At 42.8% G+C, this 25,277-nt stretch overlaps 2 protein-coding genes across 2 annotated transcripts in view; one reads left to right on the top strand and one right to left on the bottom strand.

The window, feature by feature from the left end:
* Positions 1–12,409, top strand: part of dnah9l (dynein, axonemal, heavy polypeptide 9 like) — a 33,109-nt gene extending 20,700 nt beyond the window's left edge. Inside the window, exons 55-89 of the mRNA XM_054596186.1 lie at positions 131–254; positions 623–765; positions 890–1,051; positions 1,329–1,388; positions 1,463–1,636; positions 1,744–1,890; positions 2,194–2,307; positions 2,517–2,660; positions 3,227–3,409; positions 3,555–3,560; positions 3,782–3,883; positions 4,404–4,538; positions 4,702–4,875; positions 5,401–5,533; positions 5,680–5,782; positions 5,967–6,089; positions 6,210–6,414; positions 6,766–6,930; positions 7,075–7,215; positions 7,320–7,490; positions 7,562–7,684; positions 7,787–7,980; positions 8,101–8,249; positions 8,382–8,509; positions 8,596–8,733; positions 8,891–8,980; positions 9,054–9,245; positions 9,341–9,460; positions 9,831–9,890; positions 10,069–10,251; positions 10,731–10,913; positions 11,079–11,194; positions 11,520–11,632; positions 11,756–11,896; positions 12,105–12,409. Coding sequence (XP_054452161.1) covers positions 131–254; positions 623–765; positions 890–1,051; positions 1,329–1,388; positions 1,463–1,636; positions 1,744–1,890; positions 2,194–2,307; positions 2,517–2,660; positions 3,227–3,409; positions 3,555–3,560; positions 3,782–3,883; positions 4,404–4,538; positions 4,702–4,875; positions 5,401–5,533; positions 5,680–5,782; positions 5,967–6,089; positions 6,210–6,414; positions 6,766–6,930; positions 7,075–7,215; positions 7,320–7,490; positions 7,562–7,684; positions 7,787–7,980; positions 8,101–8,249; positions 8,382–8,509; positions 8,596–8,733; positions 8,891–8,980; positions 9,054–9,245; positions 9,341–9,460; positions 9,831–9,890; positions 10,069–10,251; positions 10,731–10,913; positions 11,079–11,194; positions 11,520–11,632; positions 11,756–11,896; positions 12,105–12,352 — 4,887 coding nt within the window. The 3' untranslated portion in view covers positions 12,353–12,409. The remainder of the gene's footprint in view (positions 1–130; positions 255–622; positions 766–889; positions 1,052–1,328; positions 1,389–1,462; positions 1,637–1,743; positions 1,891–2,193; positions 2,308–2,516; positions 2,661–3,226; positions 3,410–3,554; positions 3,561–3,781; positions 3,884–4,403; positions 4,539–4,701; positions 4,876–5,400; positions 5,534–5,679; positions 5,783–5,966; positions 6,090–6,209; positions 6,415–6,765; positions 6,931–7,074; positions 7,216–7,319; positions 7,491–7,561; positions 7,685–7,786; positions 7,981–8,100; positions 8,250–8,381; positions 8,510–8,595; positions 8,734–8,890; positions 8,981–9,053; positions 9,246–9,340; positions 9,461–9,830; positions 9,891–10,068; positions 10,252–10,730; positions 10,914–11,078; positions 11,195–11,519; positions 11,633–11,755; positions 11,897–12,104) is intronic.
* A 1,194-nt stretch (positions 12,410–13,603) lies between these two features.
* Positions 13,604–23,222, bottom strand: LOC129088916 (mitogen-activated protein kinase kinase kinase 20). Its single transcript, XM_054596187.1, has 11 exons — positions 22,846–23,222; positions 21,024–21,111; positions 19,797–19,898; positions 19,022–19,087; positions 18,886–18,914; positions 18,631–18,768; positions 18,047–18,133; positions 16,087–16,161; positions 15,845–15,951; positions 14,215–14,395; positions 13,604–14,106 (listed from the first exon to the last, which is right to left on the bottom strand). Exons 1-11 carry the CDS (start codon positions 23,002–23,004, stop codon positions 13,609–13,611), a joined length of 1,530 nt encoding a protein of 509 aa, XP_054452162.1. The 5' UTR covers positions 23,005–23,222; the 3' UTR covers positions 13,604–13,608.
* Positions 23,223–25,277: the final 2,055 nt, after the last annotated feature.

Here is a 25,277-nt window from a genome sequence, read left to right as displayed (position 1 = left end):
CACACATGCATGCACAATAGATAGAAAATATGTCACCCCCCTGTTTGATATACAATTTAATGCCAGAGGAACCTGTAGTATGCAATACTTATGTATCTTTTGTGCTTTTTCTGCAACCCCTCATCTCCAGAGCGATATAGCAGCGTTGTATATAAAGGTCGGCGTGAAGAACATCGGGACAGTGTTCCTTCACACAGACGCCCAGATTCCAGATGAACGCTTCCTGGTGCTCATCAATGATATGCTGGCCTCAGGTTTGGCTACACTGACCCACAATTCCTGCTTAAGCGTGTCAAAGTATATAAAAACCTCATCAGACACATTTAATTTTTCCGCATTGTTTTTTAAATTGAGAGCAGAGAAGATGAATTGTTCACGGGTTAGATACATATAAACGTAAGTGTTGGAATCAGAGCCATTGCCAAATCGTATCGTAAAATATATTTTTCATTACTGGGGTGGTGCATGGATCATGAAGGTTCACTCCCAGGATACACTGGCTGGTAGAAGAACTTTAATCTGATTTAAATTCACTTTAAATGACATATAATCAACTGACAGACAGACGGAGAGATAGGCAGTCAAATACACATTTTGAGCCAGCATTGTTTGTGTTATTTAGGGGATATTCCAGACCTGTTTAGCGATGAAGATGTGGATATGATTGTGACCTCGATCCGGATGGAGCTGAGAGGATTAGGACTCATAGATAGCAGAGACAACTGCTGGAGCTTCTTTATTGAGAGGATACGAAGACAGCTCAAGGTCTGAAACATTATTATGTGTTATATAATATAGAAAGTGTAATATGATACCTGCTTTATTTAAACCCATTTCCCATATCATTGATTGTAAAATATATCTGCCACCAACCTTATCTGTCCTCCAGGTCGTCTTGTGTTTCTCCCCAGTTGGGTTCACATTGCGAACACGTGCACGAAAGTTTCCGGCTCTGGTGAATTGTACAGCCATAAACTGGTTCCACCCCTGGCCGCAGCTCGCCCTGCACTCTGTCAGCACTACTTTTGTAGAGAAGATACCTGGACTGGAGGTGTCAGCTCATTCACCTAGCATTCATATTCACTTTCTTTAATTAGATTAGCTTTTTCCTCTTCTCTTCGGTAGTTTAGGAATAGAAACATGTATCTTTAATAGTAGAAACATAATGTGGAAAGGCAGATAATATACAAGCTGTATCCAATATGAAGAAAAAATGTAATGTAAGATTTGTAAATGTTATTAAGTCAAGTAAGATTATATAGTTTCTCTAACCGATGCCTGCCAGTTTAATAATTCCCCAAATGCCTGTGTGTGTTTATCCTTTTCAGCCAAATGTGCGTGCTTCTATCAGTGAGTTCATCTCCTACGCTCACACCAGTGTCAATGAGGTGAGTTGTTGCAAAGCACCATGGGTGATGACCACTCCTGACACCTTCTCTGACATCATCTCTCGGTCGTACAGGTGAGTGTCAAGTACCAACAGAACGAGAAACACTTTAACTACACCACCCCAAAGAGTTTCCTGGAGTTTATGAAGCTGTATGGCAACCTGCTGGGGAAAAAACGCACAGAGCTGACCCAGAAGATGGAGCGCTTAGAGAACGGCCTACAAAAACTTCAGACGACTGCATCACAGGTCAGACGATATGTCTACTTTGTCTGTCTACATATATCCTTTCCAATCTCTCCTGCCTTTTTCATGTTGTTTTTAAATCCCTGTCTGTTCTTGTCTGTCTCGCTCAGGTGGAGGATCTGAAAGCCAAGCTAGCAGTGCAAGAGGTGGAGCTGTGGCAGAGGAACACAGACATAGAGGCTCTCATAGCTAAAATAGGACAACAGACAGACAGACTCAACCAAGAGAGAGCTGTGGCGGATGCAGAGGAGCAAAGGGTAAGAATGTGTGTGTGTGTGTGTGTGTGTGTGTGTGTGTGTGTGTGTGTGTGTGTGTGTGTGTGTGTGTGTGTGTGTGTGTGTGTGTGTGTGTGTGTGTGTGTGTGTGTGTGTGTGTGTCCTCTGGGCAAAAGTAAAAATAGAAGTTTAGTCCTGGATCAGCAAAATCATATTAAGTTTAATTTCATGCCACTTCTTTACAATACATAGGCTGAAGAACAGAAATCAGCCAAACTCACAACAATCCGTTCAGAGTAAATAGTAGACTTCTCACTTTTTTGTGTCTTTGCTTTGTTTCTTCAGGTGGCAGCGATCCAAGCTAAAGTGACCAAACAGCAGCAGGAGACTGAGGACGACCTGGCCAAGGCTGAACCAGCCCTGCAGGCAGCCAACACAGCACTCAACACACTAAACAGGGTAAACCACTTGTGTACATATAAAATAAACAGACCTGAATCCTGTCGCCACAGCTGATTTATTTTATTTGTTTTACTTCATTCAATTCATTTTATATGAGCCCTTTGCTAGCGATGCGAATACACAAGAAAAGCTCAATCCAAGTATATATGTGTGTGTGTGTGTGTGTGTGTGTGTGTGTGTTTGTATGTTTGTGTGTGCTATTCCAGTTGAACCTGACAGAGCTGAGGACGTTCCCCAACCCTCCAGCTATTGTAACCAACGTCTCAGCAGCTGTTCTGGTGCTGCTCTCTCCCCAAGGCCGAATCCCCAAAGATCGTAGCTGGAAGGCTTCCAAGATGGTCATGAGCAAGGTGATATTTTACAGCAACGTCTCGTAGTGGTTTTTAGATTAATGGCTGCCAACCACAAAGCCAAAAAGTCCTTCACAAATAAATATTCCTCTTTCTGCTGAAATAATATTGTGTCACATTTGAAATGACTTATTGCGGTTTTATTCTTCCTCCTTTACTGTGTATCTGTTTTCATATTTCTTGTGATGATGTATGGACTGCCTTGTTGATCCTGGATTACCAATTTCATATTTCATCTATGTTGCTAAAAGGCTGTGTTATACTGAATGTTTTACAACCTTTATATTTTATGTTCTGTGCGCTGCTGCTCGCTTGGCCTCTAGTAAAAGAGATCTTTTTATCTCAGTGAGGCCCATTGCTAAATCAGTTTTTCTGTTTTATCTATACACTGTATTAAATAAGACAGTTGCCAATTGTGCCAACTTTTATTTAATTTCCTTCTCAATTCCAGATCCTGATTTAGAATCCAAAAAGCCTGCAAAAAGTATCATATACGAAATCGTGAGGTGACACCATTTTATGTAATCCACTCACACACACACACACACACACCTCTGCACATGCAGGTGGACGACTTCTTGCAGGCTCTGGTGAACTTTGACAAAGAGCACATCCCCGAGGCCACGGTGAGATGTGTGAGAGACGACCACCTCAGTGACCCCGAGTTCAACCCGGAGTTTGTGCGGCAGAAGTCCTCTGCTGCTGCGGGGCTCTGTGCCTGGGTGATCAACATCATACGCTTCCATGAGGTACACACATGGTCACCAGCTGTCATACATATTCAGTGTCACACTGATCTATGCCGCTGTGCATGTGATGTTTTTCAGTGTACTGTGTTACTGTTGTTTGTTGATTTTCTGTTTCTGTTTCCCCATCTATTGCTGCCCTGGGAAGATTTTTGTAAGTACAAAGTTCACCGACTTTGTTTTGTTTATATAACAGGATATCAAATACACAGTGTGTGCTTGATATTTTATCATATAGAATAATTGGTTTTATGGTTATAGTTTTGTCTGCATGTCTGGAAGAATTACATGGTATTTTACTGATTGCACTATACATATACCTATAAATGTAATGGGTCAAACTGGTCTGTGTGTGCGTGTTTGTTTTGTCCACAGGTATTATGTGAGGTGGAGATGAAGAGGATGTGTTTGTCTCAGGCCAATTCTGATCTGGCCGAGGCTGCTGAGAAACTAGAGGCCATCAGGAAGAAACTTGCTGTATGTCTGTTTAAATAACTGTTCCTTTCTTTTTCTTTATCTTTTTTTCAGTGTCTTCTGTCTTTGCGTATATTTTAATACAGTAAGATTGCAGATTGTCATATTTACTGTTTACTAAAAATAGTTTGTTTGTTTCTCGCAAAAATGTCCAGACCAATCATTTTACTGGCGTGTCTGCCTCAAAGGGGCAATAGCTTTTTATAGGTCCTACTGGCTCTTCATATTTTACTGCTGGTGGCAGTGACTTTTAAAGGTCCTCTGCTAATCCACTGCCACTACCCCTTCTCCTGCAGCAGCTTCTTTAGAAATATGATTGCTCCTGGACGTGTTTTATTATCTTGTTGATTTAGCGGCAATAGCAGACCTTCCTACGCAAATTCTAGACAGGTTAATGTGTGGTTTCACACTACAATTTTAGTTTTATTACATTAATTGTCAGGTCATTTACAGCTTGCACAGCGTTAAGAGATATTTATTAAGGAACATCCTGGGCCACAAGTCATCATATTATCTCTCCTAGGAGCTGGACAGTAGCCTGGAAACTCTGACAACAGCCTATGAGAAAGCCACATCAGAGAAACTGCGCTTTCAGGAGGAGGTCAACCGCACCAACAAGACAATAGAGCTCGCCAACCGGCTGGTGAAAGGACTGGAGGTGGGCACAGCAACGACCAATGGAAGTTTAGTTTGATTTGTGTTCCTTAAAGTTGAATTGAAACATTTTGTTTTAGTGTAGTGTGTTGTATTCTAAATATGTTGGGAATAAGGGGTGCTTCTTGTATAATAAAGTGTCTCACTGCATGTATGCTGCTTTTCAGAGTGAGAATGTACGCTGGGCCCACTCAGTGGCTCAGTACCACGAACAGGAGGAAACTCTCAGTGGGGATGTCCTGTTAACCGCAGCCTTCATCTCGTACGCCGGCTCCTTCTCCAAGAAGTACAGGAGAGAGCTGCAGGACAACCTGTGGATGCCCTTCCTGCGCAGCCAGAAGGTCACAATCTTACAATGAAGAAATATTTCCTAAATTTCCAATGTGACCAAAACACATTGAGAAATGATCGTTCCTTCATAAAAAATAAAATAAAGTCTCCCCTCTTCATCACTATTTTAGTTCCACAATTACATTCACTGCCCTCTGTCTGGTTAAACCACGGCCACCAAAGGAAGAAGAAAGATCACATGGTTTTAATAATCTGTAATATTTCCGCCTGATTTACAATCTGTGGCCAACAGGCGGTTTTGTGGGGACATGAAGCCCCGAGAAATTAACCCTTCAGTGAACCAATTTGCTCAAAGTTCTCTGCAGACAATTGACGCAGAAAAAAACCTTCCAGTACACAAAACACCAGCCTTCCTCAATTTTTCGAGGAGAAAATTGGCTCCATGACATATGATGTTGAAATCTGTCGCTCTTTCCTCTCGGGGAAAGGCCCTGCCCAGACCGGGGATGATGTTTGGTGACATTTCTAACCACTGATGATCACATCTGATATAAATTTGCTTATTTCTTCATCAGATGCTCATCCCCATGACAGAAGGCTTGGATCCAGTGTTGATGCTGACTGATGATGCGATGGTGGCCCAGTGGAACAATGAGGGCTTACCAGGAGATAAAATGTCAACTCAGAATGCGACCATCCTCATAAACTGTGAGTAGTGGCAGTAAATATACAAATACTACAATACTATATCACATCACCATGGTGCTTATAGTCCCTTTATCACAGACAGTAAACTGTGCAGTGCGAGGTTTGCTCGGTATTGTCGACTGTCAATGTTTGGATCATGTGTGCAGGTGAGCGCTGGCCTCTCCTCATTGACCCTCAGCTGCAAGGCATCAAGTGGATCAAGAGTCGCCATGGCAGCGGCCTTAAGGTTGTCAATCTAGGGCAGAGAGGGTGAGGGTTTTCTTCTTCCACTGTTACATCCGTGGGTCGAGAGAAAAGCTTTCAATACAGACCCTGAACTGATGCTATATTTCAGATGCTCTAGCTCTCAGCAGCACTTTTATTTTCTCTGTCTGTGAGAAGAGACACTATTTGTGTATTTTTTCATTTTTTCATATATTAAATGTTTTTCCAGATATGTAGATGTGATAGAACAGGCTGTAGTGGCAGGGGACACTGTCCTCATAGAGAACCTGGAGGAGACCATTGACCCGGTTATTGACCCACTGCTGGGACGACACACCATCAAGAAAGGAAGGTATAGACACACATGTGTACCGTACACACACACAATAAAAAACGATCATTTGTTCCTCTCAGTCTTCTGCCCTCTCCTCTCGTGCTTTACACTTCCTCCCTCTGTACCGCTCTCTCACAGTTGTATAAAGGTCGGGGACAAGGAGTGTTTCTTCCACCCAGGATTCAGACTGATCCTCCACACCAAGTTGGCCAATCCTCACTACAAGCCAGAGATTCAAGCCCAGACGACGCTCATCAACTTTACTGTGACCAGGGACGGTCTAGAGGACCAGCTGCTGGCCCAGGTGGTGAATCAGGAAAGACCCGACCTCGAGCACCTTAAGGTGGGGTCAGTTAGTTATTAAGATCCTCTTTACCTTTGTGATATTGCAAATTGGTCTTGGTCCTAAAACGTTATGATCCACTGTTTATCTGTCTACCCATTACAATATACTGTATGATGATAGTAGTGGGGGCCCAAAGAATTAGAAGGTTAGATTTAAGATTTAAGATAACTTTACAGCTTCTACCGCCTCAACGACCAGTTTTCATTAAGATATTAAATTACATCCAACAGTACTGTTACTGTTTTTGCTGTTATTGTTACCTCTGTTTAGTATATAAAAGGGAAGACTGCTATAAAGAGGAAGCAATTCTCCAAAATGACCCAACCTGTGTGTGTAAACTCCCTGCAGAGTGATCTGACCAAACAGCAGAACATGTTCAAGATTGAGCTGAAGCTCCTGGAGGACGAGCTGCTGTCCAGGCTGTCTGCTGCAGAGAGTAACTTCCTGGGTGACAACGTGCTGGTGGAGAAGCTCGAGACCACCAAGCACACTGCTGCCGAGATCGAGATGAAGGTAACAGGATGAATGTGTGTGCTTAGTTGCTACAGCCTGAATTGAATATCACAAGTAAGTTCACTTGTTTTGGATCTTTCATGCTTCAACTTATTTTTCCATGATCCGTCTCTTCTTCCATCTCCCTCCATCCCTTATTCTCAGGTCCTGGAAGCTAAAGTCAATGAGGTGAAGATCAACGAAGCCAGAGAACACTATCGTCCCGTTGCGGTCAGAGCTTCGCTGCTCTACTTCATCATGAACGATCTCAACAAGATCAACCCCATGTACCAGTTCAGCCTCAAGGTCTGGTTCTCAACTGAGAAACTGAAGCAACATTCATATTGTGATGAATTTTATGCAATGATCATTACCAACTATGCAATAAACTTTCTCCCTCTTGTTCTCAGGCCTTTAACATGGTTTTCCACAAGGCGGTGGAGATGGCGGAGGCTTGTGAGGATGTGAAGAGAAGAGTAAACACGCTCATAGACTGTGTTACCTACTCCACCTTCAACTACATCAGCAGGGGTCTATTTGAAAGAGACAAGCTCACCTTTACTGCACAGCTGGCCTTCCAGGTGTGTATGTGTCCGTGTTAGCGATGGGGAGAGAGTGTGTGTCATGACTGACTCTGTTCATTCTCTTTCAGTTGCTCCTGATGAGTAAAGAGATAGACATGCGAGAGCTGGACTTCCTGCTGCGTTTTAACATTGACCACCACTACGTCAGTCCCCTGGACTTTCTTTCCAACTCAGCGTGGAGCGCCATCAAGGTGCATGCACATGCACATCCACACAGGACTTCTTTTTGCCGGATCAAATTTGGAAATTATATTTTGTGCCAACACAACCTGCTGTGCCTTGTTGTTGCCCAGGTGATGAGTTTCACTGATGAGTTTCGTGGTCTGGATCGGGACATCGAAGGTTCACCGAAGCGCTGGAAGAAGATGGTGGAGTCTGAGTGTCCTGAGAAAGAGAAGTTTCCTCAGGAGTGGAAAGGGAAAAGCTCCCTGCAGAAACTCATCATGATGAGAGCCCTGAGGCCTGATCGTATGACCTATGCTCTTAGGTGAGGAGAGTTTTTTCTCCTCGTATGTTTTCGTGTGATTATTCCTTTTGGATTATAAACTTTTATATCAGTTTTCAACAAACCCAGACTATTTCTGCTCTTCCTATTGGCATACCGTAGGAACTTTGTGGAGGAGAAACTTGGGGTGAAATATACAGAGGGCCGAAAGACTGAATTTGCAAAGTCATTCAGAGAAAGTGGTCCAGCCTCACCCGTGTTCTTCATCCTGTCCCCTGGAGTGGACCCACTTAAAGATGTGGAGTCACTCGGTACTATAAACAGAGTGGACTATCTTAGATAGATGATAGATGGATGGATGGATAGATAGATTTCAGTCGGAGCATAATCACATGAAGATTTGTGTGAGGTTTTAATCTACATCAACACATTCCTGTTCCCAGGGAGGAAGCTGGGTTTCACTATCGACCTTGGGAAGCTTCACAACGTGTCTTTAGGCCAGGGCCAGGAAGCTGTGGCTGAGGTTGCCATGGAGATGGCTGCCAAGGAGGGGCACTGGGTTATATTGCAGGTCTGACTTGAAAAGCAATAATATGTTCACACTGTCAATGTGCTAAACTTGATTTTGATGATGTCTTTTCGTTCCCCTCCCTGTAGAACATCCACCTGGTTGCTCGCTGGCTGGGTTCACTTGAGAAGCTCCTGGAGCGCTGCTGTGAGGGCAGTAATCCAGACTACAGAGTGTTCATGAGCGCTGAGCCGGCGCCAACGCCCCAGGAACACATTATCCCACAGGTAGAGATGCAGTGTGCATGTGGTAAAGTCATCAGTGCATCAAGCATATATATACATGGAATAAATGCAGGCACCCAGGTATATTTGATGTACATGCTAGAGTTCTTTACTTTGTTAAGTAGTAGCATTAAATACAGATGTTATATGTTTTTCTCAGGGCATTCTGGAAAACGCTATTAAGATTACAAATGAACCTCCGACAGGCATGCATGCCAATTTGCATGCTGCTCTGGACAACTTTGACCAGGTGAGTGTCGGCTGAGTCCTTCGTGCTAGTACTGCTTGTTTGTTTATTTATTAACTCATAGGTCTCTTTCTAGGACATCCTGGACCAGTGCAGCCGCGAGCAGGAGTTCAAGACCATCCTCTTCTCTCTGTGTTACTTCCACGCCTGTGTGGCAGAGAGGAGGAAGTTTGGATCCCAAGGTTGGAACAGAAAGTACCCCTTCAACACTGGAGACCTGACCATATCAGTTAACGTCCTCTATAACTACCTGGAGGCTAACGCACAGGTGGGGTGTGCTGATGATGCATGTGAGTGCATAATGAGGATACTAGAGATGATGATTGTATATCAGTGATTTACATAATGATTATGATGATGAAGGTGCCATGGGAGGACCTGAGGTATCTGTTTGGGGAGATCATGTACGGAGGACACATCACTGATGACTGGGACAGACGGCTCTGCAGAACGTACCTGGAAGAATATATGCAGCCCAACCAGGTTTGTACTTTTGTTTTGGAGAGAAAGACAAAGTGAATGTGTGGCTGATTGGGGTTGGGTGTCGGCATGCTCAGCTGTGTTCTAGGACAAGAGGAACACGTGTGAAATGTGCCAGATTTAAATGTGTTTTTGGAGTGCTAACAAAAAGACGATTTTTGGACTGAGAGTCGGCTTCAGTTAGCTGCAATTTGGCTAGTTTTTGGGCCAGATATGGCACATGCAAGCTAACGAGTGTCTGGCAAGCAGACGTGCCAGATTTAGGCCACCGTTGGACCAAGACATTCTGGCTACTCGGGTTAGTACAATTAAACGTTTTGTACTCTGTTAGAGATCTCAAGCTGATATTCATCTCTCTGTTGTTTTTTCTCAGTTTGACCGAAAGCTTTCTTTGGCTCCTGGGTTTGTTGTCCCCTCCAACCTGGACTACAAGGTAACTAGAGATGGATAGCTTGACACAGTTTACCTTTCATTAGCTCTCCCTACAGTTGAACATTTAACTGGTCTGGACAGAAGTGGAAAAAAGGATAGTCCATCCACTAAATATGTCATACTTTAAAACTCTGTAAATAAAAGTACGGCATTCACCATTTATTTTTCTACATGTCCAGGGCTACCATGATTTCATAGATGAGATGCTGCCCCACGAGAGCCCAGTGCATTATGGGTTGCACCCCAACGCAGAAATTGAGTTCTTGACAGTGACGTCAGATAACCTTTTCCACACTCTGCTGGAGCTGCAGTCTCCTGATGCCGTGATGGGGGAGGGAGTCACACAGACCCTGGAGGAGAAGGTAGCTACACCAACGTGTCCAATACGCCATCAACTGACTGAACCTGTACATGAACTACTAATCCTGGCAAACACAACACACAAAGATAAACAGAAAGGCAATACAGGAAATCCAATATGTTAGACCAAAGAGGAGGGAAATATTTAAAAACTTTTATTCTAGTAGCTAAATCATTAGAAGAGCCACCAAGTTTGAACCACTGCAGGTCTTCATTAGGGCAGTTAACAAACAAAACAGGTGTGGCCACACCTCTATAGTATAAACAACCAATGGGAGGCAATCACATGACTCAGATAATGATATGACAGGTGAAAAAAAACATCATAAATGGAAGATACAGGTACCGATAGATTTCCTGTTCTGTCTGTGTTGAAATCAGCAAAATATTTAGTTTGCACAATATGACAGTTAACTTTTTGGTTTCACAAAAACAATGTGGGAAAACCACATCACTTAATCCAGTAACCACCCTCCCACAGGTGAAAACGGTTTTAGATGAGGTGCTGGAGAAGCTGCCAGAGGAGTACAACATGTCCGACATCACCTCTAAGACAGCTGAGCGGTCCCCTTACATCCTGGTCTGCTTCCAGGAGTGTGAGCGCATGAACACACTCATCTCTGAGATACGGCGCTCGCTCAAGGAGCTTGACCTCGGACTCAAGGTATGCTTCATACCCACGAGTGTGTTTCTATGTTTGCGTACAGTGGGCCCCTCTTGGTCTGACGCACAAACCCATGCTGCCATACACTGTAGTGTCAAAAGAATCCCACAGCTGTTTGTTACAGTAAATGCACAAGTGTCTCATCTTCAATGTGTGCATTCAAAGGGTGAGCTGGCCATCTCCTCTGAGATGGAGAAACTGCAATCAGCCCTCTTCTTTGACAACGTCCCTGATACATGGACCAAGCTGGCCTACCCCTCCACCTACAGCCTGGCTATATGGTGTGTGTGTGTGTGTGTGTGTGTGTGTGTGTGTGTGTGTGTGTGTGTGTGTGTGTGTGTGTGTGTGTGTGTGTGTGTGTGTGTGTGTGTGTGTGTGTGTCCATCTGTCAGTAAGTTTAAATGTGAGCTTTTAAAAATAGGGGATTCATTTTTAAATAGTGAAAAATTACTTAATCAAGCTGTTTGAGACACTGTACTGTTTTACATTACATATAGATATAATCTATCTACAGTAGCTGTATTTTACAGTTTCCAGAAAACTGACATTACTCTATAATCTGTGTGTTTGTGTGTGTGTGTGTGTGTGTGTGTGTGTGTGTGTCAGGTTTAATGATGTGTTGCAGCGTTGTAAAGAGCTGGACAGCTGGACTCAGGACTTGTCTCTGCCTAGTGTGGTCTGGCTGTCAGGACTTTTCAACCCACAGTCCTTCCTCACTGGTAACACACAAATAAGAGCGCTATCTATGCTTGACTAGAATATATTCGTGTCTCTCCCATCATCTCTTTTAATGTACTTGCTATTAATCCTATTTTTGTTTTTATATTTTTCTGGCTTTCCAGCGGTGATGCAGTCTCTGGCGCGTAAGAACGAGTGGCCCCTGGACAAAGTGAACCTGACGGTGGATGTGACCAAGAAGTTTAAGGAAGAGTTCAACCAACCTGCCAGGGAGGGTGCATACGTCTATGGACTTTACATGGAAGGTAGACAAACACTGCCCTTCATTTCCTCTCTGATGTGGGGCAACATGGAGGGCCATTTTTCTGTTACTGAACCTTGAGAAACATACTTATCCTATCTTTGTACATTTTGACTGGAAGCTTAATTTGCCCCCTCTGGTCATGTTTAAGATCCCCTAGTTTTTAACATGCCATGTGTCCTGTCCTCATCACTTGTGTCCTCCTCTCACAGGTGCAAGGTGGGACACTCAGGCTGGGGTGATAGCTGAAGCCCGTCTCAAGGAACTGACCCCGGCCATGCCCGTCATCTCAGTCCGAGCTGTGCCCAACGACCGCCAGGAGACCCGGAACATCTACGAGTGTCCGCTCTACAAGACCAAGATCAGAGGACCCACATATGTTTGGACTTTCAGCCTCAAAACCAGGGAGAGGCCTGCCAAGTGGGTGCTGGCAGGAGTGGCTCTGCTGCTCAGTGTGTGAGAGGGAGTTTAGGGGTCAAGGTTCAAAAGTTGAGAGGGATGTTATTTTATTGGGCACGGTCGGTATGTACCATGTAATCACGTGTGATCCTCAGCTTATATGTCATCCTTATTATTCAATTTAGAAAATGTATTCACATAGACTGAAAGGGTGAGTTTCTTCACTTTTTATTGAAAAATGATAAAATATACAGAAAGAAATGCCAAAAAAATTCACACACTAGATCACAGTTAGAACCGATAAAGTCAAAGCTTGTTTTGAACAAATCAAATCTATAAACTACAAGATGCTCTTTAAGCAGAAGAAGAAAAGAAAAAAAAATCAGACAGTGCTGCCTCGTTAGAGCGCCATTCAAGTGTGTTATTCTGTAACACTTGTACCTCTTACAGTATGTTATGCAGCAGTTTTAATAGCACATTAAATTACACAGGTGAAGTCATTCTGACAACAAGACAAGACAACCTCTGATTGTCTTATCGCTCCTTCCTACTTCACAGTACACATGGGTATAGTATTCATCCATTCAATAAAAAAGAATTAACAAAAGAAATGTGTGTAAACCAGCTCTTTTTAAACTGGAGATTCTAGTACACATACTGTAGCTCAGACGCTGTATGTGCTAACAAGTCAAAATCCTTCTAGTTTGGCCTCTGTGTGTATTTCTACGTGTGTGTGTGTGTGTGTGTATTTCTGTGTGTGTGTGTGTGTGTGTGTGTGTGTGTGTGTGTGTGTGTGTGTGTGTGTGTGTGTGTGTGTGTGTGTGTGTGTGTGTGTGTGTGTTATCTAGTCACTGTCAGACCAGTCGAGCTCCATCATGTCCATGGCTGCGGTGGCCATGTTGATCTTGGTTCCGTGTCGCACACTGCAGCTCTTCACAGAGTTCTGATTGGACGAGGCCCGCATGCTCACCTGCACCCCCGAGTGACCGATGACCCCCACCTCACCTCTAATCTTTTGGCTGATGGCCTCGCTGCGGTCACCTCTGACTCCCTGGAGCACCACTCCCATGTCACTCCTGCGACCCCTGACCCCCAGCTCACTCCTCACCTTCATCACTCCCAGGTCGCCCATGTTCATGTTCATGTCCATGTCCATGTCACCTAGTCTGTCCATCTCCCCCATCTCGTCCATGTCTAAGGATAGCATGTCCCCCAAGCCCCCCATACTCCCATGGAGACCCTTGAACATGGTTGGGAGCCTCCCTCCCTCTACGCCTCCCTCCATCCCTTTCTCCTCTAGCCTGTCCCCCATCTTTTCTATCTCCCATCCTCCCTCCTTCTCCTTCTCCCCTTCTGGCTCTCCGAACCCCCCGAATACCCTCGGACGATGGTGGTCACCCTGCTCCTCTGCATCCCTCCTCTCTCCCTGTCCCCCTCCTCCCACGTCCTCTCCTCCCTCTCAACTACCCCCCCTGGGAAACTCCTGAGTGTCACCTGCACCCTTCCTCCCTCCAAGCTCCCAGTCTCATCTCTTTCCCTCTGCCCCCAGCCTTTCTCCTCCAGGGTGCCTTCCTCTTCCCCGTCCTCCTCTCCCAACCGCCCCTGCAACCCTCGGAGCACAGCATGCAGCCTCCCGCTGTCGAGCGAGCCCACCCCCCTATCTAGCACCGCACTGCTCCCCCTCTCCGTGTCTCCATTGCTGAGGGTGCGGAGGAGACAGCTGACGCCAGCACTGCTGACCCCTGCACTGTTGGAGTCTTGAGAATGCGAGCGGAAGAAGGAGCCGGAGGAACCGATGGACATTGGTGTGAAGAACTGTTCAAAGTTAGGGAGGAGGGAAGGAGAGGAGGGCCAAGATCATTAAAATAAGTATTTGAATCATCTGTTTAGACAGCTGAAAAAACTAAATCAACTTCCACTTACTGGTGAGATGTTTGAGCGCTCCATGAGTAGGGAGGTCGGACTGGGAGACATGTTGGACCGCTCCATCAGCCTCTCCTCCCACAGTTTGAGCCTCCTCTCCCTCTCCTCCAGCTCCTTCTCTTTGGAGTACAACTCCCTCTCCAGCTTCCGAAGGCGCTCCAGGGTCGACTCAATTTCACACCTGGAGTATGACAGAATAAACGTCATCTATTGGGTGTTTGTTCATGCAGATGTGGCTTCATTTTAACAGCAAGTTAACAACAAAAAAAAATCTGATAAAAATGTCACATGCAAAATTGTTCAAAAATGCTACTCTTTCAAAAGTTAATGCTCTCAAGATCACTAATGACCAATGTACTTTACTTTTACTTTAGTGGATACTGTAGAGTTCTGCAACTGCAACGCAGTTTGCTCTATGTAATTCAAAACAGTACTAAAAAAAATTGTATACAGAAAAGGTTGTATAGTAATCGTCACTGTTTACTACTTTTGCAGTTACTACACAAAAATCGATGTACTTTAAAATGTTGTAATGACAGGAAATTATGCAATGCATGCATGGATGCATGTCAGTCAAACTGCCATCCTTCAGTGTAACCGCAAAATATTTTTCTCAAGATTTACAACAGTTTTTATTTATGCGGTGCACTGCATTGTCGGACAACACTGTACATCAAGAGCACACTGAAACAATTTATTTTTGTATACTTTTTGAGTAGTTTACTTGACTTCCTGCAGAAGTGAAATATTCAGCTGCAGTACTGTGTGTTACCACAAGAGGTCACTGAGCTGTGAGTGACTGTCCATGAACCTGCATTCACAAACACAATCAACTCACACAGCAACTAAATATAGACAGATATGACGCAAAGCCATACCTCTTCCTGTGTTCCTTCCATTCCTCCCTATTCATTCATCCCGCCCCTTCACATCCCTCACTCTTCCTCCCCCCTCCTCCTGTTCGCCTCCCCCTTTCCTTGTCCAACTTTTTCCACCCATTCCCCAAACTTCACTCACAATTGATTGCATCGCTGTATTCATGTTAAGTATGCACAGAATCTCGCACCTTGTCTCTTCTGCTCCTTCCTCCACCTCTCTATCTCTCTCTCTCTCTCTGCCCTGTCTCACCCCTGTTGTCCGACCACTCTCGCTTCCCGCCACCGGCTGTTTTTCTCCCTTGTTCAGTCTTTTAGATTTCACATGCACCCAATGGCTTTCTGAACTTCTCCCCTTTTCCGGCTCATACTTGATTGCTCGTCTACCTCCCCCCCCCCACTCCCCTGTCTTTCTCCCCGTGGTGGAGTGAGGGCAGAGTGGAGGAGCAGAGGAATCTCTTCCATGGACACTTTCCAGAGAGCTTATTATAGACCGAAGTAGAGCACAGGGTCACACATTCAACTTCTCTCCTGAGCTTTAGAGTCCAATGAGCTTGTGTATGCATGCACGTGTGTGACTATGTTTAATGTGTGCATGCATATTGACTTTAGTTTGGAGTACCATAAATCACGGACTGCATTTGTCATTCTGAGCAAGACTTTACTTTATACACTCTGCCTCATTCCCAGACGCAGTGCAGATACACTGTTTTCTTTTTTTTTATGTCTACAAGATGGTGCGTGTGTGTAAATACCTCCACTGGTCCTTGTTATGTAGGAAGGAGTTACACTGGTCCGGTAGCCTGCTGTCGTTGGCCATGGTCTCCAGGTTTACCAGCACCTGTTTGAACTGCGGACGCTCCTGTAGGTACATGGATGCACACAGGATAAATACACCAGCTGACACGCGTTCTTTTAATGTCTTTAAACATGTAGGGAGGCAAAAGAGACATTTCTAGGAGATTAACCACTGTAACCATTGTCCATTTTTGCTTACCTTTGGGTCTGCTTGCCAACATTTCCTCATCAGTTCTGCAAAACTTGCTGGACAGCTGGTGGGGATGGTCAGCCTCTAGATACACAAACACAAAAGAAGAAGCTTTTTTATTTTCAATGGGAAAAAAAGTCTCAAAGTAACACCTTGTTTTTAAAATAAATGGAATCCTACTAACAACCATTTAAAGCCCCTAAAAACTTGTCTTCAATCTCTCAAAGTTTTTTCTCTGAAGCCTAAATATTCATAAATAAAAAAGCAATAATTAAAGTTAAGAGTCTGCAGACACGCTGTCAACTCTGTGGAGCTGTGCTGAAGCACAGATAAGCTTTGAGCTAAATGCTAAGGTCAGCATGCTAACATGCTCACAGTGATAAATGCTTGAATGCTGATGTTTAGCTGGAATAATGTTTACCCTGTTCACCATCTTAGTTTTGTGTGTTACAATGCAAACATTTGCTAATTAGTAGGAAAAACAAAGTACAGCTAAGATTGATCTCATCAATTTTGCAGGTATTTAGTCATAAACAAAAGTATTCAGCAAATTAAAACTTTTGACCTGATGAGTAAAAGTCAAAAGATCATCAAAGTCAGTTGGAGTCATCCTCTGAGGACTATGATGGTGATCATTCACTAATAGCAAGAGGCCACAAGTGTGGCTAAAAAATCTTTAGGTATCATTTATTAAAAGTTAAAAACACTCAAACTCAGCTAACGTGCTTCATCAGGACTATGTGGGTCTGGTTTGATCAGATTTGATTTACAGTGGTCTGAAAACACAAGGAAACAGCCACACCACAGTCATCTAATTTTGAATCAAATAGTTTGGAATCCTGATTGGTTCTCTGGAACACAGTGTACGTGACATCACTTTTTCCAAGTCCCACCCATCTCAAACCAGTGAGAAGAGCTCAGAGAATTAAAAAAATACAGAAAACTTTAATGTGAAATATCCAACGTTGCTCTAACTTTGTCAGAAAATATTGGGCCTTTTAAAACTAGCAATATTACAGGGGGAAAAAACAGGCACACTATGAGACGGGGCTGTTTTACTAGGTTATCTGTGTTCTAAAAAGTTCTAACCTAAACATCTGTTTGATGCACACTCAATCGGTTAATGAGGTAAAATGGATACTTTTGAAAGTGTCTCGGTCCATCTATATCTTTTTATAACATACCAATAAACCAAGACATTTTGCTTGGATCATTTCCCTGCATAAAAGAACCCCTCATATCACCCAAAGTCTGAATGAGCCCAGACAGCTCCATAGTACAGTGCAGTGAATGGAAACAGTGGTATTTCAGGATTAATCCCCAGAGAAAACTGACCCTAAGTGGAGAGAGGGCAAGTAAGAGGGTCAGGAGGAGAGGCATAGCAGTGGAGGGGAAAATCAGAGGGAGACTGGGAAAGGGAAAGAGAGAGAGTTATTTAGGGAGAGTATTTGGAGATTAGCCAACAGCTACGCAGGAATCATGTTCTCAGAGTTGTTTGTTGGCCCCCAGTGTGTGTGTGTGTGTGTGTGTGTGTGTGTGTGTGTGTGTGTGTTGTTGGGGATTCAGGCACATCAATAACTGAAACACATACACTGTATAACCATCATCCCCCAGCTCCCATAAACCTCTTGAATTAACCGTCCTATCACTGCAAACTTTCCTCTTTCCCCAACCTTCTCTCTCTCTCTCTCTCGTAAAGGCTTTAGCCGGGGGGGGTCTGGCCGAGCTCCACTGCTGTGTATCCAGGCCTTACAAGAGCAGAGAACTGACATCAGGCCTAAAAATACCCAGCCTCAGCCTCACCAGCTCGCAGTGGAAACCATGAGAGCATCGCATTGTTCCTCCAGCCTTCTCAAACTCTGATGGGTCTACATGCTGACAGTGAGTTCAGGAAGGTGTGCTCTCATGTGTGCATTGTGTGTGTGTGTGTGTGTGTGTGTGTGTGTGTGTGTGTGTGTGTAGGGGTTACCTCTTGTTTTTCCACCACCAGCCATGCAACCTGCAGCCCTTCGAAACCTTTGAAAGGAACCTCACGAGTCAGCATCTCCCACAGCACCTGGCCACAGAACAGACTGTGTTGGTTCATTCAGACATGATTTCTTTGATGTGTTGCTAGTAGCTGTCTTTTTACTTTATGCAACTTTCCTTCCTGAATAGTTGTGAAGATGTCTTGATAGAAATGCAATAAAAACTTGCACCAAAATACCCAATACATTAAGGCAAAGAATAATTTCTAATGAATGCATACTAGTGCTGATACGATAACGAATACTGATACCAAACAGTACTTTTCTGATACAATGCTTTGAGAAAATAATGTATATTTTTTCCTTAATTCAACACAAACGTCTTAGATGTTTAATGTCATTTAAATACAAAAAGCCATTTTGCAAAATCAGAAACTTTCTTATAAAAGAAAATCTGACTAAAACAAATCTGAGCAATAATTGAATTCCAGCTGTCACTAAAATGATATTGGTCAGTTCCCAAAAATTATTGAGGATTGATTCCTGGCCTCACAATACTGATATTTGTTCAGTTCTACCAACTCACCACGCCATAGGAGTAGGTGTCACAGGTCTCAGAGACAGGCAGGCTCTGAATGACTTCAGGAGCCATCCAAGGAAAAGTGCCCACCACCGTCATGTGTGTGGTATGAGACAGGAACTTAGAAGCCCCAAAGTCACAGATCTGAAATCCAAACAGAGTGCAGTGAAGAAAACACAGAAATACCGGTGTGCCTGAATTGTATAAAAAATACATTACAGCTATTTTTGAGGTCGTCTGTACATCACAAGACACACACACCTTCAGCACTCTGTCTGCTGTCATTACCACTGTAAAAGAGAGGAAACCAGTCAATAGTAACACAGTACAACTAACAGACTAATGGCAAAGCGAACTCTTGTTTAGATGTGCATAAGAAAAGGAGTTACTGTGTTACCGTTCCGTGATTTGAGGTCTCTGTGAATGACTTTGACTGGAGCTTCTGCGTGGAGGTAATGTATTCCTGGAAGGAAATCAAGCATCAATACCTGACCAAAAAAAACTACAACCTTTTGATGTTCATTCTGATTGTTTTCGGGTGGAATTTCCTTCCAGCACTTAAAGACAAAATGAGTAGGAATTCAAAGTTGTCCTTTGATGAACTGGTTGTTACTATTTTTATAGAGGTTGACGCCTAGAAATGTCCCAAACACAGCAAAATAAAAGGAAAGTACAGACAGAGAGCAGACACAGACACAGTGGGTCATTAATGCTGATTCAGAGGGATTCTTTTTGATGTGAGCTTCAGGTTGACCCAAAAATTCACTGAATGAACTGAGGCTAAAAGTTGACAGTGTTGACCGTTGATTTTTACTGTTTCATTACCTTCATTTACAAATCTAAACGTTCTACTATTGTACCACCACCATTTACTGCCCCAGTAATCAGCAAGGTAAATTTGCCAACTTTTTATTGTGTTTGTTGTTCGCTGCTTCATCTTTTCTTTCCCCAAGTTTTTAAAAATTGTATTTCCAACAGCTATATGTCCAAATGAATATGTTTCACTGTTCTGTATTTTTGTAGTTTTAGTCGATTCTTTTATTTGGCCTTTTGAGGTTGTAGTTATTGTAACAGGCAACATGTTGTTGATATATGTATTATTATTAGTAGTAATATTATTATTATTTTGAATACTACTAATAATAATAGTAATATAACTCCTCCAAGTGTACCTTTGGCTATCTGTATGGCCCATGTCATGATCTGCTCCATGTCCATCTCCTCACTCTGCTCACTGGAAAGGTACTCATACAGAGATCCTGCACTGGCATATTCTGCAAGAACACACAAACACACAGAGGCAATTGTCATTATAGGAAAACAGGGCTACGCATTTAAAAAACACTGTCTATAAAAAGAATATATATCCACTTTTGTAATGAAGTTACAGCAGATATCATTCAATGTGTGTAAAAACTATGTAACTTAACTGACAGAATTTTTAATAGAAGTGACTGCGATGCTACGAACAGAGTGACAGAAACTACAACTGAACTGCAAAAGGGTAGTTTACATGAATGTATTATAATGTTTGAGGACCATTACACACAGATAAGCACATCACAGCTCAGAGACCTAAACAGGGAAGCTCACTCAAATCATTGGAGAAGATCCCAACCTTCACACCCTGACTGTCTAATTCAGATTATCTCTTGAACTCGTAACCTTTCTCATTTTCCTGTTAAATCTGACAATTAAAAACCGACAACTACAGGACAGTGGATTATGTCAAATGAAAGGAGTCTGATGAGTAGAACATGGATAAATCTGTCCTTTTAAATGGCCGGCAAAATGCATTTTACTGGCACCAAATTCCATCTTATTTTTACGTACTGTACTCTTATTTTTAGTAAGCATTGGATTTTATTAGCATCAGCTGCAGTCAGAGTTGTTGCTGGACAAGTCTGTAGTGGTGTGTCGTTGCCTTATCTTAACCATATGACCCCATCAAGGATTACAACCACATCCAAACATGCTGGTCTCAGTTACAAATGTCCTGCCAGGAAACACAGCAAGGACCTGCGTACACACTGATACTTCAAAACACACACAAAGACACGGCCATCATAGCATGTGCTAACGTGTCCGTAAGTGGCGCCTATATATGCACACACACATACACACTTGTGTAGTTTTATATGAGGACAATCTGCCCTTTCAGCCTCACCTTAAACCTTGACCTGACCTTAGCACCTACTGTTACTTATATCCATGAGGCTGTAACCCCAAAGATAATTATACACATGTTAATTTAAAGAGCACTTCTTTAAAAGATAATTCTTATCGGAATGAAATTTTAGATTAAATTACTCCTACAATCACATGTTTAGGTTGTATGTTCTGAAAGGATACATGAATTACATAAACACACACACACACACACACACGTGGGGTCTGACCTGTGACAATGCCATAGTTGGGAGATTCCAGCACGGCTCCATAAAACTGAATGATGTTCTTGTGACTCAAGACACTAAGAATCTCAGCCTGGACGAGGAGACAAGAAACAATAGAAACAGAGGGATATGAACAACTTTATTAACATCCTCCTTCAGTTTTCTAGTATCTGACATTGGTGAGGAAACATGTTCCTTTTGAAAACAATGTGTAAATCATTACTGAAAGACTGTAAACATAAAAGTTTGAGTTTCTGACTTGTTATCCAATTCATAAAACAGGTTGAGTTTCCAAACAAAACTCTTCGACATCACAGTGACAAACATGCTATTAGTCTGAGCAGGTCATACCCTCTGCATTTGTGGAATGTGTAACTGTTGCCAAGCAACATAATACCCAACCATCAATTACATGAAATCACACAAATAAAATACACTTCAGTATTTTCTCAATAAAAAGTTTTTCTTCTAAAGAGCAATTTGTTATTCCGACATGTAAGATTATTAGTTCAGAGCATTTTTTTCACATTTACTCAAACACTGCACTTACAAGTTTGAGGTTCTTGTACTTTACCTGAGTAGTTCTATTTTATGCAACTTAATACTTTAACTCCACTTTTATCTGACAGCTAGAGTTGATCATCTGATAATACAACACTGACGGAGGCCATTCTGCATGATTACTAAAGCTATATTTTGTTGCTTAACAACTTGTAAATATACGTCTTATAAGTGCAATCAAAATAATAATAAGAGTAAAATCATAGTGTGGAGTTGCTATTTTTACTTGAGTAAATTATTTCAGTACTTCTTCCACCACTGTGTAAATGTTACGCTTGTGCAAAGATGACTTGAAATATGATTTTAGTACAAGTGTTCACAAGCAGTTCAGTTTTACATGAAGTGTTGCAGCAAAACCATCCACTAAGCGGCAGTTTTCCCATAATCCATCAATTTGTATTTACATATGAACTGCACACACACACACACACACACACACACACACACACACACACACACACACACACACACACACACACACACACACACACACACACACACACACACACACACACACACACACACACACACACACACACACAGTTATGCATGTCTGCCACCCTGCATGTGTTTGGGTTGGTGTGAGAAAAGTGAGTGTGAGAGAAATAAGTCAAACAACAAATCAAATTTTGTTCCCTCTGGTTTATGCATTCGGCCCAGGCGTGACAGTGCATTTTATGTTCTCAACCTCAGTTAGTTATACATGTGCATGCTTTACATGTTTCAATCTGCTGCCACAACAATTACACCATGCCCGATTAACCCACAGGTCACGCTAACTCCTAACAGTTTCCTGACACTGGGCCGTGAGCCTCCATCAGCCCATATTAAATAACATAGAAGGGAATTTTGTTGGACTAGCATCCAGGTCATACCACCCAGCTTTAACTGCAGTGCATAAAGCCCCAAATGACCACACACCTCGTCCTAAAATACAATGGGAGGAACAAGGGAGTGCTGGCATAAATAAAACTGCTCCATCCACAAAGAGCGGGCGGAGGAGGGGGACGAGGAGAGGTATGTTTAAGATAAACACATGTTCAACGGCAGACAACAGGGGAGGGAGGGACAGAGGGGGCTTTGGCTGTCCAAAGAGAATCAAAAAAAATGAGTGTAAACTACAGATGAGTCCATAACTTCTAAATATTCTGGATCTTAAAATAATATTTTTGTGTGTCTCCGCTGCATAAGTGTATGATTGCTCTGTGTGTTCCAGTGTGTTGCAGTGTGTGTGTGTGTGTGTGTGTGTGTGTCTCCTCCTTACCTCTTTGTCAATCTTTAGAAGTTTCTTCACAGCCACTTCCTTGTCCTGGGATATCCAGAGGGCTCTGTAGACGCTCCCGAAGCTGCCTCCTCCACAGTTCTCATAAAAGAGCAGGTCCTCATGCTTTATCTGCACAAACGACGAGCCAGGGGACGACATGGCATACTGACTCACGCACACACAAACACACACATATACACACACACACACACACAGCACAAAAGTGTGCAGGCACAACCACCAACGCTGCCCCAAAAGTATACAAGTCACGGATCAGCACGGAGAGAGCGAAGGATAAGAAATGAAGAGCAGTGGGGTCGTTTCCTCCACAGGGTCAGAGTGGATGTTGTCAGTCAGCAGAACAGATTGTCAGAGAGAAGAAACCAGAAAGGGCTGGAAAGAGAGAGAGAAGTTTGCTCCCTGTGAGTCAGGAGAACTCAAAGCCCCCCTGTCACCAATAGAAGACAGAAGGTATTACATTGCCTGATAGTGGCAATCCGGTGTAACTACAACGCAAAGGCTTACACACAGAGCGTGAGGATGAAGGAGAGGTGAGTGTTTAAGTGTGTGTAAGTTACGGTTTGCAGTCAGTGTGTGCAGTCTGCCTGTAGCAGACACACTGTTCAAATATGGTCACTGGCATCCAGGGCATTCCTTCTTCCTGGATAACTGTGTCTATATAAAGCTCTACACACACACACACACACACACACACACACACAGATATACAGCTCTGGCCTATAACGTGTCAGACATAGCAAATCAGTTAGCAATGAGGGTGACTGCCTCAAATATCAAAATCCATCGTTAAAACCGTCTGCATCTAAAAACAAACACATACACACTTACTCACCAGAGAAGCTGGCTAGGGGACATCATGTTACTCAGCCCGACAGGAAAAGACCCAGTGACATAATCATGCAAGATAACCGTGCTGACATCACTGTGTAGGGACAGGTGAGAACAGCTTTGGGAAGTTGGGACTCTTCTCAGTCAGAGACAGCAATTAATTGCAAGAGGAGACAGAACAGTGAGTCATTGCATTAATAAAACATGACTCCAAGAAGCTGCAATGAGTCACTACACCCCATAGTACAAAATTGTCTTTGCACAAAAGGAATTGTCTGCAAGTGGAAATTATGGCATTAGGGTGTTTTAAAGGCAATAAAAAAAAGGTTCCTCCTCTGGGAACCATGAAGAGTATTTCATTTTTATATTATATTGTTATATTTATTTAATCTTTGAGATAGGTTTTTTCTTTAAATGGACAGAGATCATCAGGGGAGCATGAAAGTCAGTGTCGCCGCTAAATTCACTCAGATCTACAGTAGTTCACTTCAGCACCAACACATGTGCACAATATTCTCTATTTCTAATCCACATATTGCAAGCAAATTCCTTTTTTCATTCATAAGAAAATGTCACTCATATTATATAGATATCCAGACTTTTTAAGCTCCAGAAATGCTGGATGCCACGACAAGTCACATAATGCAGCTCTATTGCATCATTCATTAGACCGTCCCTGGCAAATCTTTCAAACTTCATGTTTGCCGCTTGTAAAGCAACCTCCTAGTGATGTCACTCAATGCTCCTTTAAGCTGAAGCCAGTCTGTGTATGTATTAAATACGTTGTACATGTTAATATGCATCACCATCCTTAGTCTTTCTACCACTTACAGGGAAAGAACGCATTTTGAAGAATGTCACCGAAGCATAAGCACTGTTAAATTAGCTATTTTTTATTTACAAGGCAGACCACACATACGAGTACAGTTACAGGCAGCTCTGGGGAGAGCCAGCCACACGGCAGTTTTCCCGACACACACCAACACATCAGAAGCTCCTGAGATCAAAGGAAATTGAAGAACACGCTCACAAGCTACACCCACATATATAAAAATAAAATTACACGGACTGAGATGACAAGATTTCCCCTCAAAGTATAAGTTGCCTTTAAGACTCCGGATCTAGGATCAGTGCTTTCAAATCAAAGGAGTACGGTTTGGTTATACAACTGAACTCAGAACAGATCATACCAACTTCATCAACTAGAACAAGTCATGTTTTACAGAAGTTGTACGATGCAAAAATAAAACGCAATACTGTAGTAACAAATTTGAACACTGTTTGCAATACAATTAGGGCTTAGTTGGCTTAACCAACTAATACTCTGTTTAGTAGTTGAAGTGTCCGACTAGTTAAGGGACACTGATATTTACTTAAAGGACATCATATCCTAAAGATGTTCAAAGACTTGGATATAATCATGTAGTTCATAAAGTAAATAAGTATTATCAGATTTCATATTTAACAGGAAAAAATGAATAGTCTAGTTAACTACGGTTTATGGAGTTTTCTGTGTTGTCTGTCTATGAGTAGGACCACCAGGAGAGTGAGGTTTGCTTTACAGGCAGGTACAGTAATATATT

Source organism: Anoplopoma fimbria, chromosome 3, assembly GCF_027596085.1.
Source record: "Anoplopoma fimbria isolate UVic2021 breed Golden Eagle Sablefish chromosome 3, Afim_UVic_2022, whole genome shotgun sequence".
Taxonomy (NCBI): Eukaryota; Metazoa; Chordata; class Actinopteri; order Perciformes; family Anoplopomatidae; genus Anoplopoma; species Anoplopoma fimbria.
This window is presented reverse-complemented; position numbering and strand designations above follow the sequence as displayed.

Bases quoted from the DNA above. Each gene is read 5' to 3' on its own strand.
- LOC129088916 (XM_054596187.1), bottom strand. From the start codon at position 23,004: ATGTCGTCCCCTGGCTCGTCGTTTGTGCAGATAAAGCATGAGGACCTG. The intron at 18,769-18,885 runs GTGTGTGTGTCT...TTTGGATTTCAG, and splicing joins CAGCAGACAGAGTGCTGAAG to ATCTGTGACTTTGGGGCTTC. The intron at 14,396-15,844 runs GTATTTACACAC...GTCATACTCCAG, and splicing joins CATAACAAGGACCAGTGGAG to GTGTGAAATTGAGTCGACCC.